This window comes from Budorcas taxicolor, chromosome 9 (assembly GCF_023091745.1).
Source record: "Budorcas taxicolor isolate Tak-1 chromosome 9, Takin1.1, whole genome shotgun sequence".
NCBI lineage: Eukaryota > Metazoa > Chordata > Mammalia > Artiodactyla > Bovidae > Budorcas > Budorcas taxicolor.
The window spans coordinates 31,645,907-31,668,856 of record NC_068918.1 but is presented as its reverse complement, the minus strand read 5'-3'; the positions used below and the strand labels follow the sequence as shown (position 1 = coordinate 31,668,856).

At 35.9% G+C, this 22,950-nt stretch overlaps 1 protein-coding gene across 1 annotated transcript in view; it reads left to right on the top strand.

Moving 5' to 3' along the window:
• Positions 1–22,950, top strand: part of CDC40 (cell division cycle 40) — a 46,452-nt gene that overhangs the window by 8,501 nt on the left and 15,001 nt on the right. Inside the window, exons 2-8 of the mRNA XM_052645708.1 lie at positions 3,444–3,530; positions 10,950–11,079; positions 14,169–14,252; positions 15,666–15,805; positions 17,364–17,460; positions 18,766–18,905; positions 19,717–19,791. Coding sequence (XP_052501668.1) covers positions 3,444–3,530; positions 10,950–11,079; positions 14,169–14,252; positions 15,666–15,805; positions 17,364–17,460; positions 18,766–18,905; positions 19,717–19,791 — 753 coding nt within the window. The remainder of the gene's footprint in view (positions 1–3,443; positions 3,531–10,949; positions 11,080–14,168; positions 14,253–15,665; positions 15,806–17,363; positions 17,461–18,765; positions 18,906–19,716; positions 19,792–22,950) is intronic.

Below are 22,950 nucleotides of genomic sequence, written 5' to 3'. Positions count from 1 at the left end.
ATTCTTGTTACTGTGGTCTCTATTTCATCTCCTCTTTTCAGAGGCTAATTGGCTCTTTCCCAGATTCACTCCTTTCCCACCCCTCTTCCAGAATGACCATAGCTCTGTGATTATTCCCTCATTCTTAGCATATGTTTCTCCCTACTTGTGCCTTTCCTCTAGCTAATGATTGACTGAATCTTTGGCTTAGCCTTTTCTTTAAAAAGGAAAGAAACAGAATTTTACCATCAAAATCCTTCACCCTGGCTCCTCATCTCTTATTTACTGCCAGATGTCTTGAAAGAGCAAAAATTTTACTGTCTTTTTTTTTTCCTAAATCTTCAGTTATACCAATTCCCCTTGCAACAGGCTCTCCATACTTCACCCCATTACCAAAATTGCTCTGGCCAAGGTTTTTTGTGACATAAATGCAGAATTCAGTGATCTTTGGGCAGCCTTCATCTTCTAATTGTCTATGGATTTGTCATTTGTTTCCATTTAACTAATATTTATTGAACATGGACTTAATGCCCTGCATTCTACCAGGCAGTAAGGATATAAAATATAAGTAAAAGTCATGTGCAACAGATAATATATTACAAGGTCTGTTAGGAGTTACGAACAACATCTCTTGAACTGTGGATGAAAAACATTTTTCCTGGGCCAAGAGGAGAGAAAGTATCAGGGAAAAGAAGATGACATATTATCAGATAATGAAGGGAAATGCACAAGGACCAAAGTAACATTGCCAACAGCACAGAAAACATGAAAGTGCTTGGTATTTTAAAAAATCAGCAATTCGTCTAATAAGCCAAAAATGGGGCACATTAAAGCACATAAGGATGTATTAGACCAGGCAAGATATGATGAAGTGTGCATTAAGAGGTAGAGAATGGAGATTGGGAATAGGGTTGCTGGAGAAATGTTTCAGGGGTAGAATCAGTAAGACTCAGTGCCTGCTTTGTTAGTGTGTGACAGCAGAGTTGAGGGAATAGTATCTTCTGTTTTGGACACAGTGAAGTGTTTGATGCTGTGAAATATCCATATAATGAATTTCAATAGGCTGTTAAGTATGTGGATACAGAGGCCAGGTGTGGTCAAGACTGCAGATAAAAATTGGGGGTGGAGATTGAAGTCAAGAGAAAGGATAAGATAAAGATGTAGACGATTTTGAAACAGAGAGGAAGGATGTTTATGGGAGTCGGACTGGACTGTATCTTTGTGAAGTCGAGGAACTAAGTTGCCTGCTTTGGTGAAGGGTGTTTTAATAGTGACAAAATTCTGGAGCCATAACTGCCTATAGTATTATTTTTCCCGTCAGGTTTCTTACCTTTGGTCATTAACTGGTCTGGCCCTACCAGATCTTCATTTGTCTGTGACACTGCTTCTCCAGCATCACTGTCAACTTCATGATATCCTACCTGTCCTGCAAAATTTGCCATACTGTTTTGTATTATCTTTGCATTATGTTGACAGATGTATCCTACATCAGCAAGAGGCCAGCAGAATAAAGATGGTGGTATGTTAGGAATAGTTCTAGGGGCTGAGGACACATTTGTGTATACAAAGTCCAACTTCTGTAGCTTATACTTCAATAGAGGGAAGTAGACAATAAATATGTCAGGTGGTGATAAATATAATGGAGAAAAATAGAGCAGGGTAAAGGGAAAATAGAAAAACCGTACGGAGACCTGAAAGGAGAGAGCACAGTTGTGTGGCTATCCAGAAAAAGAACATTCCAAGAAGAGGGAAGAGTTAGGTGCGGAGACCCTGAAATAGGATTGCCTTTTGGTGAATTCCAGGAATAACACACGAGCCAGCGAGTCTGGAGTAAAGTGAGCACATGCACAGAGCTAGGTGAAGACAGAGTTGGTAAGGATAAAGGACAGATTATGGAGGGTAAATTCTCAACCACTTAGATTCAAACTTTTTCATTTTATGATGGCAATTTTGTAATTTCAGCTTTACTGAAATGTAAATCATATATGATATATAACATCCTTAAAAATTTCAAAATATAACTTGAATACCCTAATTAAAGGAAATTTGTTTATAACATGTTTGATATGTAAATAAAACATGTAGTGATAGCACATTTTTAATAGTAAATGCTTGAGACAGGACAATCCAGGAAGACAGCAGTGCCCTATAAAAACTACCCTTGGGAGCCATACTTTCTGAGAACAACTTGGTAACGAGCCCTGCAGGCCTTCATTCAGCTCTTACCCTAAGCGGGGAAGCTACCAGAGGGTTTAAGAGTGAAAGAGTAACATAACCTGACTAATATTTAAAAGACTCACACTGGCCTCTTTATGGAGTGAGGTGTGGGTGGACAAGGGCAGAAGCAGGGACTAGTTCAGAGGGTATTACAATAATCCAGGTGCAAGGAGATAAGTTGGACTGAGGTGATAGTGAAAGAGGACTTTGAAAAGTGGGTGAACTCTAGGTGTCCTGAGAAGATAGAGGGTTTGCTAATGGGTTGGATGTACAATGTGAAAGAAAGGAGTCGAGGATAACTCTGGCGATTTTCACCTGAACAGATGTAAGGGTAGAATTATGGTTCACTTAGAGAAGGCTAGAAGGAGTCACTGGAGAAGGAAATGGCAGCCCACTCCAGTATTCTTTCCTAGAGAATCCCATGGACAGAGGAGCCTGGTGGGCCACAGTCCATGGGTCACAAAGAGACGGACACGACTGAAGTGACAGCCACAGCAGCGGCAGCAGGAGTCTCTAAGGAAGGAGAAACCAGAGGTTCCCTTTTTGAATATATTAAGTTTGAAATATCTATTAGACATCCTGGGAGAAAAGACGTTGAGCTCATATATATAAATCCCTGGAGTTCAGGGAAGAGATCCAGGTTAGAAAATTGTAATTTATAATTGTTCATGTGGTGGGGTTACATAAGATAAACTACCAGTGATTCTCTGGTGGAGATGAGATTTTTATGTTCACTAAGTTGGAGGATGAATATAAGAGTTGACATAGATAATAACACATAGATTATTAGATTTAGAAGTTTTGGGCCCTGACACCCCCTTCTATTTCCTCTGCAGTCCCTAACCAAGTCCATCTAGGTACATACCTAATAAGGTGTGCTGAATAAAGAAGGTATGCTTCTCTTGAATTTGGAACCAGAAGATCAGATGTTTTGAATTAATAAAAAAGGACTCTCTTTTGGACTCTCTTACTTTAAAGCTTTGCGTGGTATTGACTTATTTAGAAATTTTAATTTGTTCAGATGAGATAGTGCTTCGGAAGGAAAAATGTTTTGTTATGCATTCTAACCTCTATAACTGTTTACATTATATACTTTTATTAGCCCTTGATTATTAGAATGATTAATCATAAAGTACTAGTGTAATCTTCATAAAATTGGTGTTAAGATGGCTAGTGTGACCTTAATGTAATTTCTAAAAATAGTAATTACTTGTCATATCTTTAATGTTCATTTGGTTTTCTTATAGGAAGATTTGGAGACTGGAGTTCACCTTGACCCTGCTGTCAAAGAGGTTCAGTATAATCCCACCTATGAGACCATGTTTGCTCCTGAGGTAAGAAAATGTATTAGATTAAGAGTATATTTTGCTGAAGTATTTAAATTGTTGTTGTTTTAGTTGCTAAGCCAGCTCTTTTGTGACGCCATGGACTGTAGCCCACTAGGCTCCTCTGTCCATTGGATTTCCCAGGCAATAATACTAGAGTGGGTTGCTGTTTCTTTATCTAGGGGATCCCTGACCTAGGGAACGAACCCACATCTCCTGCTTAGCAGGTGGATTCTTTACCACCTGGGAAGCCCATACTTAGGTACATAAACAGTTGGTGAATTTTTCAGAGTTTTCTCATGAAAGTATACCGTTTAAACTGTCTGAAAATATCTCCTGTTACATGTTACTTATATCTCAATTTTAAAAAGAAGGGAAAATACATCCTTCTATTCTCCAAAAGTTAAATAGTACACTTTTGTAAGGATATATCTAATTCTTAGATGCAGACTTGGTTAACATCTTCCTCTCAGTGTTGATAAGGGAGTGTTACAAGTTAACCATGAGGGAAAAAATTTTGGTTGATTAGCATCATTAATGCATAGTATATTATGAAACATCTAGTGACAAATGCTGCTGTGTTAAACAGTAAAAAGAGATGCCATGCTGACGTGGTCATGGCTCAAAAATAGTCACACTGTTTATTGCTTGCTCTGAGTCAGACATCTTATGAATTCTTTTTCTTGATGATAAATGGTGACGGAAGCACTAAAAAAGCTGAAGAAAAAAAAAACAGAAATAGTGAAAATTGTCGGAAAGCCTTTGTAGAAAAGATTAGATTTCTAGATATTTAGCCTTTAAAAAGGAGAAGAGTGCTTAATTGATAAAATACAGATGTCAGAAAAAGATCATTATAAAAAGTAATAATAATACCAGTTCAGTAGCAGGATCTTTCAGAGCACTTTAAAGATAGAGATGAGGAGCTGTATCTTATTGATCCTGGTAGAGAAAAAAGTACTTTTTAATGTTTATTCATTTTTTGGCATATAGCCATTGCCCTTTTTTTTTTTGATATTTCATTAATTTTTGCCTGTTTCAGTTTCCATAGTCACTTAAAATTTGTCAGAGGCGCTGTATAGTGCAGCCAAGGATGTCAGTGCTAGTCTCTAGCTATTCTCTTAAGTGTGCAATAAACAAAAATTTCATTCTCATGCTCTTGAGAGTGGTACAGTTGTATTTTATTCCATTATTTCTTAAATCCTTATACCTGTTAAATTATAGGCTGTTTCCTAGCTCTTGGCACCATTTTAGCTGGTGCTTTAAAGAAAGGTAGTATATTATATATATGTTTTTATTATATATATGTGTTTTTTTAAATGTAAAGTACTTCAGTTTAAGCCACTGAATTCAGAAAATGAGAAAATTTGAAAGTGACATGATGTGTGACATTCTTATGTTAGTGTATTTTCTATAAAGCCTGTTTTTCTTAAATTTTTAGATCCTGTGCATAACTAACATATTGATGTATGATTATTTTTCAAAACTTTCAAGAAAAATTCAAAAGGTCAAAAAATTTGGGATGCTATGAACAAGACAGTAGGTTTATCATTCTTGTTTTGGGGTTATCAGTCCTTTAATCTTTTGTTCTCACCCCACCCTACATTAGGGAACCTATTAGATGTATCAACTGGTTTATGTTAGCAACATTTCAATGCTTATTGTCAATAATTTAACAAAAGAGTGATAGACTGAAAAGTGAAGAAAAATTACAGTTTTACAAAGAAATTGTCTGTGACATAAATTACTGACTTTGAACTTTTTGACTAGAATCTGAATAACTTGCCAAAGTCTGGAAAGTGTTACCAGAGCTTTCCTAGATGAAATTCAAGTTCTCATGATTTGAAAATCCATCATTAGAAACAAGATTTAATCCCTTTCCTCATGCTAGTGTTTACCAGAGAGGATATGCCACATGTTTTTTTGTTTTGTTTTGTCTTTAAGAAAAATAAAAGAGAGAGAGAGAAACCAGACTATTTTCTATAGTGCGTGTAACTAGCAATTTTTTTTTTTAATGACCAATACAGTCCAGGTTAACAACATGAGATGTGGGGCTACACAGGCCATTTATTAGCTCTTTTGTGATCTTAAATTATCTTATTTTTTTCATAGGTAAAATGAAGATTATTTCTGTTTACTAAATTATAAAGATAAATGAGGTAATATATGTTGTGCTTAGGAGACTCTCTGGCACAGAATAATAAGAATTCAATAAATTATAGTCTTTATTATTGTTTAGGTTAATATTATTGACATTTGGCTAGGTAGGCCTTTAGAGGTAAGGTTCTAGGCAGAAGGGAACAGCATGAACCAAATCACAAAATATAAAGAACAGTAGTGTTTTAGTCATTATTAGTAGGGGAGAACAGACTTAAGACTAGAATAGCACTTTGTACAGAAGGTGTTGCACAGGCTCTGGGGGCCAAGGTAGCGAGTTTGGTCTTGATTTAATAGATGAATTTTTAGGAAGATTTATTTTAAAGATTTGCATGATGGAAAAGAACAGGGATGGAGACTAATGAAATAAAACAACTACTTACTACTCTATGGCAGGTACCGCCCTGAAGGATTTGTATGCCTTTTTTCCTTTAGCCCTCTCTACAACCCTATGAAGTACTTGTATCCCTGTTTTAGAGTGAGGAATTTAACTGTGAGATTATATTGCCTGCAAGTGCCATATTTGGGGATTTGATCATTCTTAACAATCACTCCATAACTATGAGACCATTTAGAAGGCCACAGTGTAGTTTGCAGTTTTGACTATTATAAATCAACGAATTGCTATTTTATTTTGGATCCACTTAGAGAAAAGTATATTTGTTAGCTTCTCTAGACTTATATAAAGCCCATAAGCCTCAGAGAGAATTTCAGACTCCTTAAAATAACACTACTTTTAAGAATAGAAGAAATATAAAAGTTTAGAGGGGGGAAATGCCAGTTACTGTTTAAGATCTGACCAGAAGGGCTGCTGTAAATATTAATGTTAGAATGGACTTCAGAAGTCAGATAGATGAGAACTTTTATTTTACAGATGAGGAAACTGAGTTTCAAGGTCATAGAACCACTAATAAAATATGCTATTGTAATATTTAAACTGTGCTTATGTCTTACAAGATTGAGGTATTTTGCCAATAAAATTGAATTGCGGTGATCTTTTCCAAAATTGTAGAAAATAATAATATACTCTTCTCACCTTAAAATTGTTTATAAATGTTTTATACATTGATTACTGCAATAAATATTCATGAAAAACTTAGCAACAATCTAAGAATAATTACTTGTTCAATAATTTAGGGGTTTTTTCCCTATATGTGAACTTATGGTTTTATTTCATATAGTCAATTTTTACTTAATGAAATTTCTTAATTCCTGTGATGTTATGATATACTACTAAGGCATACATGCTAAGTCACTTTAGTCATGTCCAACTCTTTGTGACCCTGTGAGCCATAACCCTCCAGGCTCCTCTGTCCATGACATTCTCCAGGCAAGAATACTGGAGTGGGTTGCCATGCCCTCCCCCAGGGCATCTTCCCGACCCAGGGATCAAATCCATGTCTCTTAGTCTCCTGCATTGGCACATGGGTTCTTCACCTCTAGCACCACCTGGGAAGCCCCATACTATTCAGGCGTCAGCCCTCAAGTACTCTGCCTGCTAAAAACGTGAGAACCACTGCCTTATAATACATGGTCTCTTAGATTTATCAACTAATGCCTTAAATTAAAAATGCTTTTCTCCTAAGTTTATAAATAAAGCACTGCTTCACTCAAATGAAAGCTTGCTTACCTCAGAAACATTTTCTTTTTTGGTACAATGGCTAAATTAATACTTAAATATGTATATTTTATATGGGAGATTTACAATTGCAGTTGACTACAGTGTACTTCTCTACTGATGCTGGGAAAGATTGAGGCCAGGAGGAGAAGGGAGCAACAGAGGATTAGATGGTTGGATGGCATCACTGATTCAATGGACATGAGTTTGAGCAAACTCTGAGAGATAATGAAGGACCGGAAAGCCTGGTGTGCTATATATATAGTCCATGGGGTTGCAAAGAGTTGGACACAACTGAGCAACTGAACAATGTACTTCAGTATTATCTGAGCTGAAAACTATTGAATACTCATACCTAATTAACTTGAATATCTATTTTTAAAAATCATTTGAATGTATATTTACACTTAAACTTGGTTAACTACCAAAAATTGAAAAGAAGCATTTAGAAATCAATTTTGTATATTTTTAAATAGGCATTGTTTTATTTTTTAATGGCTAACCCAGAATTAAGAGTTGCATATTCACACAGAACAGGAACATCTGGGAGAATAATTGGTAAGAGCTGAGCCCTGCTGAATAACATTCTCTGCCTTCTTCTGTTGACATTCAATATCTTTGAGATCAGCTCTGATGGCTGCCAGTAACCAGAAAGTTAAGGAGAGCTAGAAGTTGATGAATCCTACCCCAGGCAGCTGCCTATATCAGTGGAAGATTTTGTCATTGTTGTTGTCACAGCTTCAGTGCAGTTCAGTTCAGACGCTCAGTCGTGTCCGACTCTTTGCAACCCCATGAATCGCAGCACGCCAGGCCTCCCTGTCTATCACCAACTCCCGGAATTTACCCAAACTCATGTCCATTGAGTCCGTGATGCCATCTAACCATCTCATCCTCTGTCGTCCCCTTCTCCTCCTGCCCCCAATCCCTCCCAGCATCAGGGTCTTTTCCAATGAGTCAACTCTTCGCATGAGGTGGCCCAAGTATTGGCGTTTCAGCTTCAGCATCAGTCCTTCCAATGAACACCCAGGGCTAATCTCCTTTAGAATGGACTGGTTGGATCTTCTTGCAGTCCAAGGGACTCTCAAGAGTCTTCTCCAACACCACAGTTCAAAAGCATCAGTTCTTCGGCACTCAGCTTTCTTCACAGTCCAACTCTCACATCCATACATGACCACTGGAAAAACCATAGCCTTGACTAGATGGACCTTTGCTGGCAAAATAATGTCTCTGCTTTTCAATGTGCTATCTAGGTTGGTTATAACTTTCCTTCCAAGGAGTAAGCATCTTTTAATTTCATGGCTGCAGTCACCATTTGCAGTGATTTTGGAGCCCCCAAAAATAAGGTCTGACACTGTTTCCACTGTCCCCATCTATTTCCCATGAAGTGATGGGACCAGATGCCATGATCTTCGTTTTCTGAATGTTGAGCTTTAAGCCAACTTTTTCACACTCCTCTTTCACTTTCATCAAGAGGCCTTTTAATTCCTCTTCACTTTCTTCCATAAGGGTGGTGTCATCTACATATCTGAAGTTATTGATATTTCTCCTGGCAATCTTGATTCCAGCTTGTGCTTCTTCCAGCCCAGCGTTTCTCATGATGTACTCTGCATATAAGCTAAGTCCAAGCATATTTAAATTTTCAGAGTGTGTTAAGAACAGCACCACAGCTTTCAGTGGCTATGAATTTGGGCATATCCCAGCCAGGAGTAGGACTTCAGATCTAATTGTCCTTTAAGCCTTTCAACCCTTCCTTGAAGCCCCTCAATAAGATGGTTTGATTAAAAAAAAAAAAAGAATAGTAGCACAAGATATACTTTACTGGAATATATGGATCTATATTCTTATGGAAATCATAGTTCTTAACACTGAGAATTTTTTTGTAAAAGATGGACAGTTTGACATGTATGACCTGTAGAAGAATTATTCCCTTTTTGTAAAATCTTAATAAAATTAGACTATGGAAATGTACTTTCCTTTTTCAAATCAGAAGTTACAAGCATAATGATTGGTAATTAATTATATGTGATAGGAGTAATGATATGGGCAATGGAGATTTTTATTGTTTTAGAATTTTTTTTATCTCCAGAAATATCACATGCTGCTTTGCAGATGTTAACTGGCTATAGCAATTAGATCATCTGGAAAACTTAAGTTGTTTCATTATCTTTAATTTTATGAATGTTCTTATTTTTATAATAAATTTAATAACTGAATGAAGTTAACTGTAACTTCCAGCATTCCGCAATCTTGATTTTTTTTTCCCGCTACATTTCCACCTATCAGCATAGGAAGAAATAATATGGGCTGTGAAGTCTTGTCCTGTCCTACATTTTAATTTAGAATAAATAGTAATAAAATCTTTATCTATAAATTAGATATCTTAAGATTGAATCATTTTAAACCTAGAAATGGAAGCTGTCAATAGAAAGGAATATTATAGTAATTTATTTTCTTCTAAAACAAATAAAATTATAAGGCAAATCTAACTTTTAAATTCAGACTTCTGTGCATAGTGTAATGTTGATATATAGAGAACACAGCATTCTGGTTAAGAAAAGGTCGGTAGTTTATATTTATGGCTCTGGAAGTATATAATGGAAAAGGCGGTTTCTCATGATAGTGACCTAAGATGTTCTAACATCAGAATCTTTCTAACATCATGACAGTTCTAACATCATAACAGTTCTAACATCATAACAGTTGACCTGTATAGTTCTGTGGTTTCCAAAGTGGGAAGTTCATTTTATTCTTTATTTTAAAACTGAAAAGAACTGAATTTTCCTAATACCTTTATTAATACCATTAAGCAAATTATTGACTCTGGGCAGGTAAGATAATGTCATCTTGACTTTCTTTTTCATTTCTAACATGAAAAAGAGAATACCTCTCTAACTTTCCAGAATTTGTGTATACATCAAATTAAATAATATTTGGAAAGCCATTCTGGAACTCAAAACATTGTAAACAAATAGGTAATAATGGCACTATTTTGTGTAACTTTCATAGTGTGACTTTTCAGAGTGGAGAAGTTGTGTTTACATTTGTAATGTCTTTTCCTAGGGACTTTTGCAAGCAGTTTACTTTTATTGTCTATTTCCTGTCTTCTTCCTCTCGTCAGGCTCTGATTAATCTTTCCTTCATTAGTGCTTTCTATATGCCAGACAGTATGGAAAGTATGAGGGTTCTAAGTCTGCACCTTTGAGAAACTCGTAATCAAGTAGCAGAGAAACGTGTGTTTTTTTAATTATATCACCACTCCAAAAATCCCCAAATCATGGTTTAGACAAAACTATAGTGAGTTTCAATTATCTGGAGCCACACTGTCAAATGGAACTTCCTGCAATGGTGAAAATGTAGTAATCAATAATTGTATGTGGCAGTTGGGCTCTTGAATATGGCTAGAATGACTGTAGAACTGAATATTTTAATTAATTTAAACTTAAATAGCTGCATATAGAGTGAGCTGATTGCTCTCCTGTGCTAGTGGCTGACAAACAGTGCTAACAAGCCACTGACTGGTTGTCCTGAATCATGTGAGGGAAGCAAGTCTGCAAATAGGTTAATCGGCCCCTGAAAATTTAGAGTTGAAAACACACTGTGCAATAATTCTACTCATTCTATTGAGAATTTTTTCATTGTTTTTTTCCTCATTGCAGTTTGGACCAGAAAATCCCTTCAGAACCCAGCAAATGGCTGCCCCTAGAAATATGCTTTCTGGATATGCTGAACCAGCCCATATCAATGATTTTATGTTTGAACAGCAAAGAAGAACTTTTGCCACTTACGGTAAGGTGATAAGAGAGTTCAAGTTAAACCTTATTAGAAATGGTGTGTGTGTGTGTAATAATCAATTTTATCTTCTGGCTTTTTAAATTTATTAATCTGGATGCCTTGAAAGGGTAATATGTTTTCTTATACATATCTGTAAATATACAGATGGGAAGGTGCACTAGTATTTTTAGCTGTCATTCTAAATCTGCTCTGATTTCTGAATACTAGAAATATTCTGCAGTCTTAAAAACAGAATGTTTTCTGTTCTACTTTTTGATAGCACTTCTTACTGAATGACTGTTATATGCAGATTGCTATTGAAATTGGTTAATAACAGGATAGACTGAAGAGTATTCTTGCCTGGAGAATCCCATGGACAGAGGAGCCTGGCAGGCTGCAGTCCATGGGGTTGCAAGAGTTGGACATGACTTAGTGACTAGAGAAAGAGAGTCTTAAGAGTTATATTTTTATTTTCTTATGTACTGGTTGACTTCACTCTCTTTCTCAAATCTTCTCTCTGAAAAGTTTTCTGTTGATTACTGAGGGATATCAAGAAATGGAATGGCTACAAGTTAATGTGTATACAAAGCTGGGAATCCCCTCTGAAAGAAGATGTAATAATGTCTTTGTTGTTGGTTCCACAGAACAGAAGTCTGGTCACTTATATCAGATTTGTTCATATTTGGTGGTGCGTTTTCTTTCTCTTCCTGTAATCTACATCTGTAGGTTGAGAGATACATTGATCACCTTCTACTTTGAAGAACTTTTTGGTAGAGTGGTTAAGCAAAGTAACTAAGAATGTTTTTATGCCCGTTGTAGTTGTAATCTTTTTCTGTCCTATCTGCCATTGACTTCCATTATTTTAAGGGAGGGCCCTGCAAAAGTTAAGAAAGCAGTATCATGTGAAATATTATGTATGTAGTGATGCTTTTTAATAATAGTTGTTTTTACTAAAAACTGACACAAATTTTAAACATTTAGGAAAGAGGGAAAAAAGGTTACTTATAACCCTGTTATACTAATAGGCCTGCTTTTAGTGAAATTTATTCCTCCAAGTCTTTTTCATTATACTTACTTGTACTATAATCCTTCTAAACTGAAAATTTTGCAGCTTGCTTTTTTTAAATCAAATTCTGTCATAAGCATTTTTCAGTGTTACTTTATAACCTCAAAGCTTATTATTTTTAAGAGTTATGTAATACCCACTGATTGGTTTTATCTTAATTTATGTAATTATTCTAATGTTGGAAAGGGTTTGTTTTTTTTTTCCTAGTTTTCAAAGAGTGATGTAAACTGAGTCACTGAATTAGTTTAGAGGTTTAGTACAAATAGTCTTAGTTGTTTATCCACAATGTATTGGAAACTGGTTGTAAAAAAGATTATCATATATTACATTATATTTCACCATGCCAGGGTTATAATGGACTTAACAGGTGACAAAATTCATAGCAAAAGACTCTATACCTCTAAAATCTCCAAAAAGAGTTCAATGACACTTCCAGTCCAACAAAATAAATGCATTGTACCCATTGCTTATATATAAGAGATTCCATGTAAACCTAAAATATATGTGCAGTACATAAAGATCAACCCTATTGCATCATGAATTTATTATATCCTAGCCTACAATAAAACAAACATAAAGATTTTGCATATTTTTTTAGACTTTGGAAAGAAGGGCCTTAAGCAATAGCTTAGATAGTTTAAATCTTTAAACAAGTAAAAAGTCAGTGCAGAGACCTACAAAGTTCATACAGATACCTGCTTTTCTTAAGCTATCTTATAGCAAGAGTAAGCATTTAGAGCTATTCTGTTTGCTTTAGACCTAGCTTCAGAAATAGCTTATTTGGTGGGGGGGCGGGGATAGCTGGTATTTTTTTTTTTGCCTCTTCCATCAAGAGAGAGTGGGCTAGGACACAGAATGAACTATTTTGTGAGTTAAAGACATAAAAAGTGAATGTGGGATATACTATGTTAGGCAGCCTGGAATAAAAGGAGTAGCCCCTTGCAAACTAAGAAATGTATGGTCTTATGAAAATCTTAGAACTGAGAACCATTTATTTGAACTGAAATTAGTAAACAAGCTAACCAGCCTCAGGTTTAGCAGTCTTTTTTGCCCCCCCTCCAGGTAATAAGCAAGTATAACTTTGTGTTAATTTAAAAGTTTTATCATTTTTTCATGAAAAATTCTTGTCTAACTCCAGATAGTAATTCCTATCTACTTGTTTCCTCTCACTCATATATGGAATGTAAAGCTACAGACATTTCTGTTACCTCCTCCGATTTGCTTAGTACCAGGGAGCAAACCTTCCTGATACCTTGTACTAGTGTTACCTATGAGACATGAAGGAGACGGCACAGGAATTCAGCATTACCTAAGTCTCATACTTATCACTCTGTAACTCTGCTGTGATAGAGAACAAACATTAATCCTATTTTTCTTCCCATTTTTAAATGGTTGTAGCAGTGTTATAATCTAAGTGTATTATTTTATCTAGTTTATCACAGCCGCCTTTATTCCTTATCTGGGAAGGTAGTCTCATTTATTGTATCATCCCACTCACTTATGCTACTGTTTTGTTTTTAGCTCCCGTTTTTGGTGTTTCTCTGAGTTCTTAGTCTCTCAGTGGTTTGTGTGAATTCTTTTGTCCTATTCTTCCTTTTCCTCTTGGCTTCCTAGCCTGTCCCTTTGGGTTAATGATTCTGAACAGAAACATGCCCCACAAAGAATAATTGGTCCTCAGAGTATGAGTGGACAGTTGAATGTGATAAAGTGATAACTCTTTTGGAGATAAGCTCAGAGAGATCCAACACAATGAAGGCCTTTAAAATTATCTTGAGCAGCTTTGCCTCTCATAGGCAGCTTTACAATTGAAAATTTGGTTTGCTTTTGATAGAATTATTGTTATGTACATCTTTATGATAAAAGAAGCTGTGACACTTTCAGAAAATAAGGAAGAAATAAAGTCACAAGAAAACAAACCAAAGAAGCTGTTTTCAACATCTTGGGAAGGAAAATGTAAAATGAGTAAATGTGCACAGAATTAAAATGAATTGTAAATGGAAAAAAATGGAATCAGTAATTTGTACTTTTTTCTTTTCAGGTTATGCATTGGACCCTTCATTAGATAATCATCAAGTGTCTACTAAGTATATTGGTTCTGTAGAAGAAGCTGAAAAAAACCAAGGTAACTTATTTGAAATATTTAATATCAAATATACATAACTATACTTATTGTTTGTAAGTTGACTTTGGAAAGTAGGAGAAAAAGTAGTATTTAATTTAACTCCTGATTTTTTTAAACTTGAGACAGTAGAGTGAAATAGTTTAGAGCAATGTATTTATATAGTTAGTTTAGAGCTTGCTTTTGCTCCTTACTAGGTGTGTGGCCTTGTAGGGAAGATAGTCATACCTGTGGCAGGGAGGGTGAGTTCTTGGCACAGTGCCAACATTGTAGAAATCATTTAAGAAATGAAAATGAATGTATAACTAATTTTAGCAATTTATTTCTCAACACAAATGTAAAGCTCCATTTTAACAGAGCAGAAAAAATATCATTGTGCATATCTGGAAATTGCCTTTAAGGGTTGCTTTGAAGCTGAGTTTGAATATGTGTTTTAAAACATATGTTTGTGCCTGTGTTCATTTTGTACTTACTATAAGACAAAGCATCATACTCTAAATGTTAACTTGCCACAAAGCTCATCAGCCCCTTGGAATCTTATACATAAAATGTTGGATAGAAAAAGAATATGCTATTTGTATGAGGGCACTTAGTAACTATAGCCTATATGATCAAGCTGCCTTTGGTTTATGAGCTCATTGTTGTAAAAATAGGATTTTAACAACCTTTGGTTATAATACAGCCTAAAGGAAACTGATTTGAATTAACATAGGTAAGTTTTTCTCTTTGTTAGACCTCTACAATTTACATCTTTATGTAGCTAAATTCTCAGTTAGCAGTGAAATTTTGACTATGGCTCTAGTAAACCTTTCTTTTTCCAATTTAATGACTACACACAGCATGCCACTTTCTACTGATCAAATGAGAATCTCAACTAGAAACATCGTCTTTTCTTCCTGTTAAGATTTATGATATTAGAGGTCCAGTTTAGATTGAGTTCACTTAGAAGAAATACAGATTCTTGTGAAACCTTCTTTATATTGTTGCATTATAATATAGCGAAGCAAGTGAAGCAAGGAACAGTTATTAATGAAATTTTATCTAATTCGGCTTTAAATGAGAAATTTGTTTATTGCTTTCAGAGGTAAATGTTTCGTTAATTAACGTTATTAAATTGCTGTTTCTTTCAGAAAGTGGTAAAATCTACTGATAAAGGTCTGTGATTAATTAAAAAGATTGTGTACCATGGCATGATTACATAGCTGAGTCTTTTTTTCACGTATATTAGAATTTGTAAAATACTGCAGTTGCAGCAGTAGAAAGCTGCTTTGCCTAGAAGATTGAGTCTCTCTATATATAGCATGAGTCCATATGTCTGGATTCATATAGGTTTTATTTTGTGTCTTAAATAAATCTATGCAAATGTGTGTGTGTGTGTATCTACCCATATTTGTGATTTTTTTTTTTTTAATGTAGGTTTAACTGTGTTTGAAACTGGTCAGAAGAAAATAGAAAAGAGGAAAAAATTTAAAGAAAATGATGCATCTAATATTGATGGTTTCTTGGGACCATGGGCAAAATATGTGGACGAAAAAGACGTAGCCAAACCTTCAGAAGTAAGCGTTGACGTTTTTCACTGCTGGTTCAACAGTATGCTATGTCTCAATGAAGGATATCTGTGTTAATAAATGAGGTTTCCTTAGAGAACTAAATGACTCATCAGAATTTCTCTGCCTTAGTTAACTAAGAAAATACTATAAGATTTTAAAAATAAGATTCCTTTGTTTTTCTTGGGAATAATTTTTGTTTATATTTTTCTGATGCATTTTCTTCCATAATTTTTAGCTAAAATACAGTATTGAACAATTGGTAATAAGAATCACCTTGATAATACTATTAAGGTGCCATGGAGGTTGCTTTTCTGATACCAGTGTTCAGCTAGTAATTACAAAATGAGCCTTTCTATGATTTTAGAATTGATGATGGGTTTTTTTTTTTAATTTTAACAAAGTAGTATATCTATATATATGTTTTTCATAATATTATGAAATTTATAAAACTATAAAACCCTACCTTGCCCTCTCCACCTCCTAATCCTACTGTCTCTATGAGCCAGTCCCTATTCTGGGTCTTAGGGATACAGCAATGAACAAGATTAAGAGAAAATCCTGTCCTCAGGATGCTTACTTTCTAGCTCTATCTCATATCCACTTATCTCAGTAATACACATATGCTGCTCTTTACTTATTTGACTTAGTTACTATAAGGATTTATTACTACCCTGTCTTCCTTTTGGATCTTCCCTGGTGACTCAGACGGTAAAGCGTCTGCCTACAATGCAGGAGACCTGGGTTCAGTCCCTGGGTTGTGAAGATCTCCTGGAGAAGGAAATGGCAACCCACTCCAGTATTCTTACCTGGAAAATCCCATGGACGGAGGAACCTGGTTAGGCTACAGTCCATGAGGTCGCAAAGAGTCGGACATAACTGAGAGACTTAACTCACTTTATCTTCCTTTTGGGTTTCCCTCATGGCAGAGTCTGGTAAAAAAATATATATATATATCTGCCTGCAATGCAAGAGACCCAAGTTTGATCCCTGGGTTGGAGAGATCCCCTAGAGAAGGAAATAGCAACCCACTCCAGTATTCTTGCCTGGGAAACCCCATGGACAGAGGAGCCTGGTGGGCTACAGTTCATGGGATCACAAGAGTTGGACACGACTTAGTGACTATCCACCACCACCCACTTCCTTTTACTGCTCTTCCCGTAAAAGTTGTGTCACAAATCTATAGTCATTGCTTACATCCTTATGACTATTAAAAGCTGTTTATGAAGAACATTGTTTACTCAAATTCACTATATTTCTGGTATGTACTAGATTTTCTAATTACTTCATTTTTTTCACTTACATAATTCCATAATACATTAAATTACTCCTAGCTGTTCCAGAAGGAGAGGTTTTGTATTAAATGAGTTTAAAAGTTCAAAAACACTGTGTGTTTAATGCCATTTTGTAATCTGCCGAAGAGTTGAGATTGTTATCCTGGGAGACATACTTGGAGCTATTGCTTCACCAAAAAAGTGCACCTTCTTGTAAAGAGTTTGTGATCAGCAGTGGCCAGGATGGGGTTCTGGAACATCCATTTTTAAAATTCACTCCTTAATTTCCTTAGGAAGAACAAAAAGAATTGGATGAAATTACAGCAAAGAGGCAGAAGAAAGGTAAACAGGAAGAAGAGAAACCTGGAGAGGAAAAGACAATCTTACATGGTAATATATTTTTTATGGCTCTTCTTTTTTATGATAACCTTTCAGATATTTATTCTGTTCTCTTTTTGTATATTAATTGCCTTTACTAATCAGCTGCTGGGAATCATTATATTAAGAATTATATTGGACAATTTGCATCCCAAAGAAATTATAGCAAACTCTTCTGTGTTATAATTAGAGATAGCCACAGATTATTTTTTTGAAGTACTAATGAATTTTTTTTTAAAGATAGATAAAGGAGATTATGGTTCACAATTTGTTCTTCCCTAAGGTAAAATTGACTCTTTTTGGCATATAATTAGTACCCCAGTCATTTTAACCTTTTCTTTTTAACCCAAGCCAAATTTTCTCCAGGTATGATCACAGTTCATAACTGTTACTAAATTATACTTATAAAGAATAAACTTTGTTTTTCAGGTAAGTAGATTAGAGATTTACATGCTTATACTTATTTTGATTTGCAGAAGGAAATACATATTCACCAAACTAAATTATAAATATTCTAGACTACCTGGTTATATTGGGGAAATTATGTAGTGGTTACCAGACTATAAAGAATAATCCAGTTCAGATAGTATTGATTACTCTAATGTTATACCACTTATCAAATATATATTTCACGAGGTCATATTTAGTTTTAGTTTCTCAAGCTGTCGTTTTATCTCTAAGGAGTCTGTTTAGTACTGTGTGCTTATAGTCATAATAACAATAACAGCCAACATTTACTGAGTACTTATTCTGTGCAGCATGCTACTAAATGCTTTGATACATATTATACTATGTCATTTAATTCTCAGATGTGACTTCATTGTAAATCTAGTTTAAAGTAGCAAAGAGACTGGAAAAGGAACCTGGAAGGGCATAAAGGAGGAAAACAGGGAAAAGGATAGTTGATATACTTTTGTTTTGTTTTAACGTCCTTTTAATCCTGTTTTGCTTCTGATTCTTTGCCAGTGACTCATAAGGCCCAAGTGTTATCTTTTCTTCTCTCAATAATTATACTGCAGTGGAGTCTTTTGTACATGCTACTAAAATTGGATAAAGGAAGTAAGAGCTTATTTAAAGGTCTGATACTCTCTGGAAATTTAGGGATTCCAAAATACTACCTCTGATTAAAATAATAGCAGTGATTTCAGGCAGTTAAATTTTAGCTGTCTCTTGGTCTTAACATCATCAAAATAGTATTACCTAAATTTTAATATGCAATGATATCCTTGTGAATAAAGTGTTTGTTATTTTAAGAATATAGATTTCATAACTACAGCTTTTATTTGTTCACTGCTTTCTTTTGCCTTCTTGTTTCAGTTAAAGAAATGTATGACTATCAAGGCAGGTCCTATCTTCACATACCTCAGGATGTTGGTGTTAATCTGCGGTCAACTGTGCCACCTGAGAAATGTTATCTTCCTAAAAAACAAATTCATGTGTGGTCTGGACACACAAAGGTAAACGAATTGGTTGTTTTTATTTGTTGTAATGCATTAGTATAACAGTGAACACAACATAAATTTTCAGCTGTTAATGTGGGACATTGAGTATTTCTAGTGGAGATGTAGAGAAGGGAGATAGAGCAGGGAAGTCATTTAAGATAAACTGGAGTCACTTTGGAGGTTCCAGCACATGTGAGTCACAAGTGAGTCCTCAGTCTTCAGGGTCATCTGATTGGGTCATGACATAAGCATTCATGATTTGGTGTCTTACCCCCTTATGGTAGCCCAGGCCTTTGCTTCCAAGTTCCTGCCATTATCTGCTTCCTCTTGGGCACCAACTCAGTGAGACCAGAGTCTCAGTAATTTTGCCTTAGCTCTTAGGGTTATCACACTTCAGAGATTAGCTGCTCCCTGGTTTATACACTATGATAATAAAAACTAATGCAGAGACAAGGCACTTGAAAACTTTGATGTTACTATTCTTTGTCATATTCACTATTCCAACTGATAATTTCCAGCTCTTAGCAAAGAAGAAAGGAACTAAGTAAAAGAAGGAAGAGGAGCAAGGGCGTGAGCCACATGATTGACTCAGAATTCCCCTGGGTTGAGGAAGCCACTGATGAAGGTTCAGAAAGGCTTGAAAAGCTTTGTGTCAATAAGGGCTGCTCTTAGAATATTTCTGAAGGTTATTCTAGGGTATGAATTTTAAAATGAAAAAAAAAATAGTAAATTACGTGGTTTACAAATACACTGTGTTTCCCTTTTGTTTAATTTTAGCTGAGCTTTTGAGTGCTTCTGATTGATAATCGTAATACCTTTTATACAGGGCGTCAGTGCAGTCAGATTGTTTCCTCTCTCTGGCCATTTGTTGCTGTCTTGTTCCATGGACTGTAAAATTAAGGTGAGTTTTCAGTAATAGAGTAGAAGTGCTACAAGCTAGTGCTTTGGTTAAATCTATTTGGTTAATTATAAATAGATCTGAGTTTGTTAGGCAATTAGAGGCTAATTATTTTCTCTTAAGCCCTGTGAATGCAGCAGTTTATGCAGCATGTTTATGAAACATGTTGATTCAGATATGGCTTTGTAGTCCAATTGGCTAGGCTCTTTGTAAGCTTAGATAGCTGATTAGACATAATCATTCACTTTAGCTTTACACACATGAATATTTAATCACCAATAATGCATTTTTATAGAGGTGTTGAATATGTAACGGAGTTCATTTATTCCTCAGTACCTTAGAGGTAGAGAGGATATGTGATAGAAATCCCATTTTTAGACAGCAAATAATATGATCCACTCTTTTTTTCTTCCAAATGCTAGTAGCAGAATTACTCTCCTTTATATAGTCTTGGGAAGGTCTATCTTAGTTGATGTTCAGCAATAGTGTGAGGTAGAAAAAAAACTCAGTTGCCAGTACATGTCAACTTGATATGGGAAAAGCCTTTTAAAAACTTTGTCAAATGGTTTTTATCTTTTGTGTGTCTTCTGTGTCCAGATCATTATCAGTTCAGTTCAGTCGCCCAGTCATATCCGACTCTTTGTGACCCCATGAATTGCAGCATGCCAAGCCTCCCTGTCCATCACCAACTCCTGGAATTCACTCAGACTCACATCCATCGAGTCAGTAATGCCATCCAGCCATCTCATACTCTGTTGTCCCCTTCTCCTCCTGCCACCAATCCCTCCCAGCATCAGAGTCTTTTCCAGTGAGTCAGCTCTTCACATGAGGTGGCCAGAGTACTGGAGTTTCAGCTTTAGCATCATTCCTTCCAAAGAAATCCCAGGGCTGATCTCCTTTAGAATGGACTGGTTGGATCTCCTTGTAGTCCAAGGGACTCTCAACAGTCTTCTCCAACACCAAAGTTCAAAAGCATCAATTCTTCGGTGCTCAGCCTTCTTCACGGTCCAACTCTCACATCCATACATGACCACAGGAAAAACCATAGCCTTGACTAGACGGACCTTTGTTGGCAAAATAATGTCTCTGCTTTTCAATGTGCTATCTAGATTGGTCATAACTTTCCTTCCAAAGATTAAGCGTCTTTTAATTTCATGGCTGCAATCACCATCTGCAGTGATTTTGGAGCCCCCAAAAATAAATTCTGACGCTGTTTCCACTGTTTCCCCACCTATTTCCCATGAAGTGATGGGACCAGATGCCATGATTTTCGTTTTCTGAATGTTGAGCTTTAAGCCAGCCTTTTCACTCTGCTCTTTCACTTTCATCAAGAAGCTTTTTAGTTCCTCTTCACTTTCTGCCATAAGGGTGGTGTCATCTGCCTATCTGAGGTTATTGATATTTCTCCCAGCAATCTTGATTCCAGCTTGTGATTCTTCCAGCCCAGCGTTTCTCATGATATACTCTGCATATAAGTTAAATAAGCAGGGTGACAATATACAGCCTTGACGTACTCCTTTTCCTGTTTGGAACCAGTCTGTTGTTCCATGTCCAGTTCTAACTGTTGTCTGTTGTTCCATGTCCAGTTCTAACTGTTGCTTCCTGACCTGCATATAGGTTTCTCAAGAGGCAGGTCAGGGGGTCTGGTATTCCCATCTCTTTCGGAATTTTCCACAGTTTATTGTGATCCACACAGTCAAAGGCTTTGGCATAGTCAATAAAGCAGAAATAGATGTTTTTCTGGAACTCTCTTGCTTTTTCCATGATCCAGCGGATGTTGGCAATTTGATCTCTGGTTCTTCTGCCTTGTCTAAAGCCAGCTTGAACATGTGGAAGTTCACGGTTCACATATTGCTGAAGCCTGGCTTGGAGCATTTTGAGCATTACTTTACTAGCAAGTGAGATGAGTACAATTGTGTGGTAGTTTGAGCATTCTTTAGCATTGCCTTTCTTTGGGATTGGAATGAAAACTGACCTTTTCCAGTCCTGTGGCCACTGCTGAGTTTTCCAAATTTGCTGGCATATTGAGTGCAGCACTTTTACAGCATCATCTTTCAGGATTTGAAATAACTCAACTGGAATTTCATCACCTCCACTAGCTTTGTTCATTATTTCAGATCATTATACTGGTCAATAAATATCAACCCTATAGTGGTCTTGGAAAGTTGATTCATGAAAATTTTATCCTTTGTAAATAATTCATGGGTAGTAACAATATATTAATATAAAGGTAGCATTTTTGATGAGAGCAACAGTTTAGGTATGTGTCTTGACGTAGTGGTTTAAAATGACAGGCCAGCAGCTTGGAGTAGCAAGACTCATTTCCTTTAACTTTGAATTTATACAGACTATGTTAATTGAGATTAAAGCCTTCTATTTGCCTAGTTAGACCAGCGTAGAATTCAATTGAGTTCATGTCTAGGTACACTTTATGTACATTTATAGGTACCTATTATTTACAAGGGACTGAGGATTTAAAAATTACTTTGGCACTGTCCCTGAAATGGTGATCATTTCATTAAGTTGTAAATGATCCTTGTAGAGGAGGTGTTCTGATTTCAGAGAGGAAGCATACTCCAATAGGAAGTGTAAGTAAGGGGTGGGTTGTGGGGGTGGACACAGGGAGTAGAGGATGTCTGAGAGGAGTAAATAGAATGCATTGGCATTGTGTGTGCTGAAAACTGCAGGTTCTGTGACTGCTAGAGTCTAAATCTGAGAGGCATAGAGTGACTACTGTCATAACAGGGGAATAGGTCCAGGCGTGTTTTCCTGGTGTGCCGCGGGAACTGAGGCTTTACCCTGCAGGCACTGGGTGGCCAGGAAGTGCTTTCTGTTTCAAATCACTAGCAACACTGTCCAGGACTGGATTTGAGGCAGGCAAGCATAAAGGTAGTTTCAAAACTGTTGTATTAATTCACTGTAGATGCAATGAGATCTATGAGCTTGTTCCATTTTAGTCTAGATCTTCATTTTCATAACAGCTTTTAGTATATGTGCTGCCAAAGCAAGCACTCTTAACAGCTTTTATACTAGTTGATACTTCAGAAGAGTTAAAAAAAAAATTTTTAGTACCAAAATGTTATAACATGGCAGTTTTAATAACATTTAATTCTTTTAAAGCTAGTTTATAATATTACATAAGTAGAAACTTTTCATCCCAGA